Raw genomic sequence first — 9911 nt, forward strand, 5'->3', positions numbered from 1 at the left:
CAGCAATGTCAACAATAGCCAAATCATGGAAAGAGCCTAAATGTCCATCACCTGATGAGTGGATCAAGAAGATGTGGTATATATTTACAATGGAGTATTACATGGCAACAAGAAAGAATGAAATCTGGCCATTTGTAGGAAAGTGGATGGACCTCAATGGTGTCATGCTAAGCAAAATAAGTCAGGCAGAGAAGGATAGATACCATATGTTTGCATTCATAGGTCTAACAGGAGAGACCTGGCAGGGGACCATGGGGAGAGGAAGGGGGAAAGAGAGTGGGGGAGAGTGAGGGACACAGATCAAGGGAGACTACCGAATACTGAAAAAGAACCATGGACTGAAGGGGGAGGGAGCAAGAAGGAGGGGGGTGATGGTCATAGTGGGGGGCACTTGTGGGGAGAAGTACTGGGTGTTATATAGAAACCAATTTGACAATAAACTATTAAAAAAATAAAAAAAAAAAGAACTTCAATGAGAAAACACTACAACAATGGTGAAATTAAAAAGTGGTAATGTGGGGTGCCTGGGTGGCTCAGTCGGTTAAGCCTCCGGCTTCGGCTCAGGTCAGATCTCACGTTCGTGGGTTCGAGCCCCGCGTCAGGCTCTGTACTGACAGCTAGCTCAGAGCCTGGAGCCTGCTTTCGGTTCTGTGTCTCCTTCTCTCTCTGCCCCTCCCCCTCTCATGCTCTGTCTCTCTCTGTTATCAAAAATAAATAAAACATTAAAAAATTAAAAAAAAAAAGTGGTAACGACACAGAGGTGCCTGGGTGGCTCAGTGGGTTAAGCTTCCAACTCTGTTTCAGCTCAGGTCCTGATCTCACAGTTCCTGCTTTCAAGCCCCTTGTCAGCCTCTACGCTGCTCCTGCAGAGCTGCTTGGGATTTTCTCTCTCCCTCTCTCTCTGCCCCTCCCCTGCTTGCACTTTAAAAAAATAAAAAGTAAATAAATAAATAAAACTTAAAAAAACAACACTAAATGCTGGTGACAACATGGAGAAACTAGATGACTCATCTATTGCTGGTAAGAGCATAAAATAATAAAATCACTCTTAAAATTTGGCAGTTTATTAAACAAACATAGAGCTACGGCACAACAACTGCACTCCTGGACTTTTATCCCAGAGGAATAAAAGCTTATTTATACACAAAACCTCCACTGGACTTTTATCCCAGAGGAATAAAAGCTTATTTATACACAAAACCTCCACACAAATGCTTATAGCATTTACAATGGTCGAAAACCAGTTTCCTTTAACCAGTGAATGGTTATCATATGGTTAAGTATCATGGGATCAATAAAAAGAAATGCCACAACTTAAATAGATCTCCAGCAAATTATGCTAAGTAAAAAAAGTCAATCTCAAAGGGTAATATACTGTATAATTCCACTCATAACATCTGTGAAATGACAAAATTATAGACATTAGTGGCTGGAGGGACTAAAGAAGGGGTAGGGCAGGAGAAAAGTGGGTATTGCTACAAAAAGGCAACATGAAAGAACTTCCGATTTCTGATTTCCTTAAGGAGGTAAGGGGGTTGGAAGTTGTCACTCCATCCTAACAAAAGTAAAAAGCTGAACAACTGAAAAATTGGCAACTTTCTTAGATCCAACAAAAGTGAAATCACAGGGCAAAGCCAAAAATTTAAAGACAGGTGAATACACAGAATTATAGCTTACTGCAGCAGAAACCCATGAGCTCAAACCTCTGCAGGAATTGGTACCAGGGTAGGAAAATCTGAACCAAAACTGAAGATTGCTGGAGTGCTCGCTTTAGCAGCACATGGACTAAAATTGGAACATTATAGAAAAGATGAGCATGGCCTCTGCATAAGGATGACACATGAATTTGTGACATGCCATATTAAGGAAGGAAGGAAGGAAGGGAGGGAGGGAGGGAGGGAGGGAGGAAGGAAGGAAGGAAGGAAGGAAGGAAGGAAGGAAGGAAGGAAGGAAGGAAATAGAAAATTGCTGGAGGCCCAATGTGACAAGTCTGAGAGTTAGAAATGCTGGCCGGGGCCAGTCACAAGGGAGTTCCCAAATTTTGTTGGTTTTGGATAAAGAGCTCTAACAGTTCTCACAGTGAAGACTGGAGAAAAATCCCCTCATGCTTCAGGTAGGGGGGAGTAAAAAAGTAACCATTTGGAAATATGACATCATTTTGTCCTTGTTAAAAAGATTTGTCCCCAAGAGAAACTACCGTGCCAGAGCCTAACCTACTGGGGTTTACAAGAGTCTAAAAGACCTGGCAGAAAGGAAATCCCAAACTCCAGCCCGCTCGGGCAATCCTGCCCTGCCTCATGGTGAGAAAAGCTGAGAGGCATTTTTGAAGTTCGCAGCCCAAGACACAAGTTCACCATGTGACTGAGATTGAATTATACAACTAGAGAACACGTCCCTTCCCTCACCCCTTACCATAGTATTGAAGGCCCATTTATAGCAGTCACTTTTACACAGAACCTCATGTCCAGAGAACAAGAAAAAATTACAAGCCATGCTGAAAGGCAAAAAAACACAGTTTGAAAAGAGCAAACTCCAGAATCAGACTCAAATATGGTAGGAATGCTGGAATAATCAAAGAATTTAAAACAACTATGATTAATATTCTAAGAGCTCTAATGAAACAAGTAGGCAGCACACAAGAACAGAGAGTCATATAAGCGGAGAGATGGAAACTCTATGAAAGAACCAAAAGAAATACTAGAGGGGAACCTGGGTGGCTCAGTCAGTTAAGCATCTGACTCTTGATTCTGGCTCAGGTCATGATCTCACAGTTCTTGAGACTGAGCCCTGTGCTGACAGTGTGGAGCCTGCTTGGGATTCTCTCTCCCTCTCTCTCTGTACCCCCTTCCCCCAAAATAAATAACTAAATCTATAAAACAACCAAAAGAAATATGAGAGATCAGAATCACTGTAAATGCAAAATACTTTTGGTAGGCTCATCAGTAGACTAGACACGGACAAGATATAATCTCTAAGTCTGAAGATACATCAACAGAAATTGGAATGCAAGGAGAAAAATCCAAATGGAAAAAAAATGGACCAAAATATCCAAAAATTATGGGACAATTACCAAAGGCTTAAGATATGGGTAATGAAAATACCATAAGGAAAATAAAATAAAGGAATAAAATAAATATTTGAAGCAAGGTTCCTGGGTGGCTCAGTTGGTGAAGTGTTCCACTTGGGCTCCGGTCATGATCTCACAACTTGTGAGTTTGAGCCCCACATCGGGTGAGCTTGAGCCTGGCTCTGGGCTCTGCACTCTCCCTCTCTCTCTCTGAACCTCCTGGGATTCTTTCTCTGCCCTTTGCTCACTCACTCTCTCTCTCTCAAAAAAAAGAAACATCTGAAACAATAATAACAGAATTTCCTTCATGTTAACACAAGAAACAAACCCCACAAAACCAGGAACCCCTAAAAGGATAAATACCACCCCCCCCACAAACAAACATTAAGACATATCATATTCAAACTGCAGAATACAAAAGCTTTTAAAAAAATCTTGATAGAAGCCAGAGGAGAAAAAAGCTTATTTATAAATAAAAAGCAAAGAATTACACCCAAATCCTCCTCAAAAACCATGTAAGCATGAAGAAAGTATAATGAAATATTTAAAGTGTTGAGGGAAAAAAACCCACCAACCTAGAAATTATCAAATATAAAGGAAAAAAATATTTTTTCAGAATAATAAAAATTGAGGGATTCTGTTACTGAAAGTAATATTAATAAAAGTTCTTTAGAGACAAGGAAAACTATATAGCTTAGAAAATTGAATGTACATAAAGAGCATTAGAGAAGGAGTAAGTGCTTTTATTTTTTAACTGATCTAACAGATAACAACAGCAACAATGTGTTGGATTATGGTTGCCTGTGTGTCTGTGAGAATGTGTGTGTGTACACATATACATACATATGTACGCGCACACACATATGCATGCATGCTTATGTAGTCTAACGTGTAGTGAAATGAATGACAGGAATGATCCAGAGAATAAGGAACAGGAGGAAGTCATCAGCAGTATTTTGTTATAGTAGTTCCCTCCACCTTATTGGGGAGCATGTGTTCCAAGACTCCTGGTGGATATCTGAAACCATGGACAGTACCAAACCTTTTATATACTACATCTTTTGCTATACATACATACCTATGATAAAGTTTAGTTTTAAGTTATGCACATGAGGTTAATAATAGTAATAAAACAGATTATAACAACATACTATAAGTTATATGAGTGTGTGTCTCTCCCTCAAAATACCTTATTGTACTGTACTCACCCTTATGATGATATTGTAGATGATAAAATGTCTACAGGATGAGAGGAAGTGAGGTAAATGACATAGGCATTGTGACCCTACTTAGCATTAGACTATTACTGACCTTCTGACAATACTTCACAAGGAGGATCATCTGCTTCCAGACTTTGGTTAACCAAAGGTAACTGAAACCGCAGATAAAGTGGGTCTACTGTATTATAAGTGACTCACACAATGTGTAAAGCTATATAGTGTAATTTGACAGTGGATTTAGAATAGTTCTAAATGTATACTGCAAATTCAGGGAAACCGCTAAAAAAAGTAAAAAAAAAAATTACAGTTGAAGACTAAGAAAGAAGGGAAAGGTAGAGGCATATGAAAGGTCCAATTAAAACCATAAATGGCAGGTAAAGATGAGAGAACAAAACAAGAACAAAGAACAACTGTCAATAAATAAAAACCAGTAACAACTATGGTAAATATTATTCCAACAATATCAATAATCACTTTCGATATCAATAGTCAAAATATACCAAGTAAAAGAGACTTTCAGAGTGAATCAAAATAGAAGGCCCACACTGTCAACAAGATGGCCACTTTAAATATAAAGACAAATACAGACTAAAAGTAAAAGGATAAGAAGTTATACCATGCTAACACTAATCAAAAGCTAGCTGGAATAACTATATTAAATCCAGACAAAATATACCTCAGAGCAAGGAAAAGTTACCCAAGGAAAAAGGGGTATTACATAATAACAAAAGGGTCAATTCTCCAAGAATATTTAAGATGCTGGATACAGTAAATACTTTTTAGAAACTCCACCAAATGCACAAAAAATTACTGAGAAAGTGGACTTCATTAAAATTAAAAACTGCTCTGTCAAGAGAATGAGAAATGAGAAACAGACTGGGAGGAGAAAAATATTTGGAAAGACACATCTGATAAAGAACTGTTATCCAAAATACAGAAGGAATTCTAAGAACACTATTGTAAGAAAACCCAATTAAAAAATGGGCAAAGAACCTGGAAACCTCATCAGAGAAGATACACAGATGGGAAATCGGCATATGAAAAGATGCTCAACAGTATGTCATTAGGGAATTGCAAATTAAAACAACCAAACTTGTCTCTACACCAATTAGAATGGCCAAAACCCAAAACACTGATAACACCAAATGATGGTGAGGATGTGCAGCAACAGAAACTCATTCACTGCTGCTGAAATGTAAAATGGTATAGCCACTTTGGAAGGCGGCTTACAGTTTTTCAAAAAAACTACCATTCTTACCATATCTATTCAACTGTGCTCTTTGGTCTTTACCCAAAAGAACTGAAAACTAATGTCCTCACAAAAATCTGCACATGGATGTTTATATTACTCATACTTGACAAAACTTGGAAGCAATCAAGATGTCCTTCAGTAGGTGGACAGATAAACCGATAAACAGATATGCAGACAATGCAATGTTATTCAGCACTAAAAGAAATGAGCTATCAAACCAAAAAAAGACATGGAGGAATCTTAAATGCATACTGCTAAGTGAAAGAAGCCAGTCTGTAAAGGCTACGTATGGTATAATTCTAACTATATGATATTCTGTAAAGGGCAAAGTTATGATATTATGTAAAAGGCAAAGAGTAAAAGGATTAGTGGTTTGCAGGAATTAAGGGTGAGGGAAATATGAATAGGCAGAGCACAGAAGAAGTTTAGGGATAACTATTTTTATTATCAAAATATTCTGCATAATTCTATAATGGTGGTTATATGCCATTATATTTTTGTCAAAACTCAGAGAACGTAAAACACCAAGAGTGAACTCTAATGTAAAGTGTGGACTTGGAGTGAAACGACATATCAAGATAGGTTCATCAATTGTAACAAATTATAACAACTTGTAACAAATTCTGTTGCAGGAAGCTGATAGTGCAGTAGGCAGTACCTATGTGGGGTCAGGGAGTATATGGGAAATTTCTGAGTTGAATTTTGCTGTGAACCTAAATTTGCTCTTAAAAATAAAGTATGTATATATATACATATATATATATATATATATATATATACATAGCAACATGTGAAATCTCTATGGTGATGTGGAACTCCTGTTATTTTGACTGTTATCAATATCAATATTGTGGCTGTGATACTGTACTAGTTTTGCTAGTTGTTACCATTGGGAGAAAATGGGTTAGAGACACAAGTGATTTCTCTGGAGTAATTGTTATTACTGAGTGAATCTACAATTATGTCAAGATAAAAAGATGAAGTTTTTAAAAGTACATGCACTCAGAGCCTGGAGCCTGCTTCGGATTCTGCGTCTCCTTCTCTCTCTGTTCATCCTCTGACTCATGCTGTGTCTTTCAAAAATAAACATTAGGGGCACCTGGGTGGTTCAGCAGGTTAAGCCTCTGACTTTGGCTCAGGTCATGATCTCATTGTTTGTGAGTTTGAGCCCCACGTCGGGCTCTGTGCCGACAGAGTGGAGCTTGGAGCTGCTTCCAGTTCTGTGTTTCCCTCTCTGCCCCTCCCCTGCCCACGCTCTGTCTCTCTCTCTCAAAAATAAACATAAAAAAATAAATAAATAAACATTAAAAAGAATGAAAAAGTATTTGCACTTAGATAATTGTTAAAACTGAAATATTAGAAATCCATTAATTAATCTTGAATAAAGAAATAGGAGGGGCGCCTGGGTGGCTCAGTTGGTTGAATGTCGGGTTTGGCTCAGGTCATGATCTCATGGTTTGTGGGTTTGAGCCCCAAGTCAGGCTCTGTGCTGACAACTAGCTCAGAGCCTGGAGCCTGCTTCAGATTCTGTGTCTCCCTCTCTCTCTGACCCTCCCCTGCTCGCAGTGTCTCTGTCTCTCAAAAAAAAAAAAAAAAAAAAAAAAAAAACCATAAAAAAAAAAAGAAACAGGACAGTGGCAAGAATGCTACTTTTCACTAGAAACATGCAGACTGGCATCTGTCTAGGCTAGCACACAGAGTGGGGTGCAGAATAAAATAAACTATAAATTTTCTGAAGGAAAATGAGAAGAATATTTGGAAGGAAGATAAAATAATATTTCATTCAGTTTCTGAGCCTCGCCTTTTGTGGTTGACAGCATTCAGCCAATCATTTCCATAGACCATTACACAAATAGCAAAATAAAATTTAAAAAAGAAGAAGCAACATTACAAGGTCTCATAATCGATATAATTTTGTTTAGTAAGAAAGGTAGTTAAGACCAATAAATTAAAAATGATATTCTGTTCGGGGTGCGGGGGACGTGCACGCACATGCGTGCATTTATGATCATGTGCATACTCATGCCATACAGAAGCAAAATATTTGGAACACCACAATAGGAAAGATACTTCTCCGTAACCTTAATCATACCACATAATAATCACATGACTCAATTAATACTACTTCACCCTCTGTACCTCACTGAGTGGTTCAGCTGTGCGTGTCCTAAATTCCACAGTACCAACATTATACTACCCAAGCACAGATTCATTTTTCTTCTTTAAGTAAATGAAAGCTATAACAGCATTTATCGATACTAATTAGGAAAATAAAATTTTACAAACCTAATACAGCTCACAGCACAAATGATTACATACGCATGACATAATTTAAACTGAATGAACCATCTATGAATAGGTAACACATATCATTCAATTTATAAGATGCTAGAATATTTTTTTGTTCTGAGTAGGATATTATAAAAATTATTATATAATTGAGCTAATATGTATTTTTTGGCATAAACACAAGAAATCTTTAATTTCTATTACCTTCAGAAAAATATGAAAAATTATAAAATACTGGGGGAAAGGGGCAATTGGTTTTAACAATAACCTAAGAGAGTGATACTTATTATACAATTGTGAAACTCAAAAAACAATTTTACATATTGATTTAAACCAACAGCACTGGAAAACAATATTTATAAAAGGATAATAAAAAAGCAATGAATAAAGCAGAGAAGGCAAAAAGATCTGAAATATAAGCAGAACAACACAACCTGTTGAAGAATAAGATCAAGAGGAATGATTAAACAGAGTATCACTTAAACACAGACTATTAATCAATTACCTGTGTCCCAGCATCAAGCTGCCTTAGAGACCAATATATGAATTTTACAAAAGGCTCATGGAGTTTGGCATTCACAAATGGCATCCACTGTAACTGCTCTGTCATCACAGGCAAAAGCTAAAGATAAAATGATGGAAGATACAAAAGCACAATAGTTTTAGATGTCTGAAATCGAATACCACAATTTTCCAAAAATTATCCTTTTTCAAAAGAAAAAGCGCTCTCTAACAAAAACCCTCACTTTAAAACCATATGCAACACAATGTAGAAATATATATTTAAAAATTGAAATACGTACATCCTTTAACCCAGCAGTAGTACACTAAGATTTTAATGTGATGAACCTGTACAAACATATTCTCTGGATTTTAAATGATTAAGAAATTTTATGATACATATATAACCAATAAAAATTATACTGAAGTCTGTATTTTATTTAGACAATAAAAGCAGGTCACAAAAGAGCAAGTGTAATACAATCCCATTTATATGATTTATATTGAAAAAGATATGAAAGACTGTTTTTAAAAAATGTTCTCAGGGAGGAGCCGAGATGGCGGAGAGGAAGGGAGCTCTGTAAACTTCGTCTGCCCCATCGATCGAACTGAGAAGGACATTACTCTCATCTGCAAGAGCGGAAGGAGAAAATACGGACTCCAGAAGGAAGAGAACCTGAAGGATACTTGAGTGAGTGAGTGCGAACTGCGAAGGTTAGAAAACGGGCCAAGCCGAGATGGGCAGGGAAGGTGGCAGCCCCAGCCCAACGCGGGGCAAGCGCGCGGAGCCCGAGAGACAAAGGGAAGAGACAGAGAGACTGAACATGCTCATAGTACTGTCTCTGGGGAAGAGGTAAAGAATGCTTAACCACGCTTGGAGAGAGAAGCTCACCCCATAGATAACTGCTGGGTAGCCTAAATCCCGAATCCAGGTGGCGCAAGAGAATGAACAGCTTCCAGCCCTGCGCCATCTTGGCGAGGGGTCGGCGGCCACGGCAGCGGCAGTGTCAGGGGTGCTCACTTCGACCTTGGTTTTGGGAGTGGGAGCACGCACCTCATTTCCATGGCGCATCTCGCCCCCAGCATTGGCCGTGCGAACCCTGAATCCCAGGGGCCAACAGGGAAAAAATAGCCCCCACCTCTGCGTGATCCCGGCAGGGAATTGGCAGCGGTGGAGACCTGGGTGTGCGCTCAGCTCATTTCCAGCAGCTCCTGGCACCTCCGGCAACAGCTGCTCACTCATTCCTCCCCCAACTCAAATGCAATCCCAGCTGGGGGTTGGGTCTGTGAGATGCGCACTTCAACTCCTGCTGCGCATCTCACCTCAGGCTGTACACCTCGCCTCAGGGAGGGGCAGCCAATATCACTGCCTGAGCCAAGATAACCGATTCTTCCCCTTAAGAAGCCAGCCACCAAAGCAAATACATCTCATCTGTGGTAGCATAAAAGTGCATGGACTGGAACTTAGGTTTTTTTTTTTTTTTTTTTTGGGCAGTCCTCACACCTGTTTTTTTTTCTTTTATAATTTATTTATTTATTTATTTTTAGAATATAACACTATTTTTTAACATATGCAATTATT

At 38.6% G+C, this 9911-nt stretch overlaps 1 protein-coding gene and 1 non-coding gene across 7 annotated transcripts in view; one reads left to right on the forward strand and one right to left on the reverse strand.

The window, feature by feature from the left end:
* CCDC138 (coiled-coil domain containing 138) overlaps positions 1-9911 on the reverse strand; it is a 124055-nt gene that overhangs the window by 51624 nt on the left and 62520 nt on the right. For all 6 annotated transcript variants that reach the window (XM_029937049.1, XM_029937045.1, XM_029937046.1 and 3 more), the window contains one exon: positions 8334-8450. In XM_029937049.1, coding sequence (XP_029792909.1) covers positions 8334-8450 — 117 coding nt within the window. The remainder of the gene's footprint in view (positions 1-8333; positions 8451-9911) is intronic.
* LOC115290925 lies at positions 1762-1866 on the forward strand. The gene has a single exon (XR_003908306.1). It is a non-coding gene; the product is annotated as a U6 spliceosomal RNA (small nuclear RNA).

Source organism: Suricata suricatta, chromosome 4, assembly GCF_006229205.1.
Source record: "Suricata suricatta isolate VVHF042 chromosome 4, meerkat_22Aug2017_6uvM2_HiC, whole genome shotgun sequence".
NCBI classification, from domain to species: Eukaryota; Metazoa; Chordata; class Mammalia; order Carnivora; family Herpestidae; genus Suricata; species Suricata suricatta.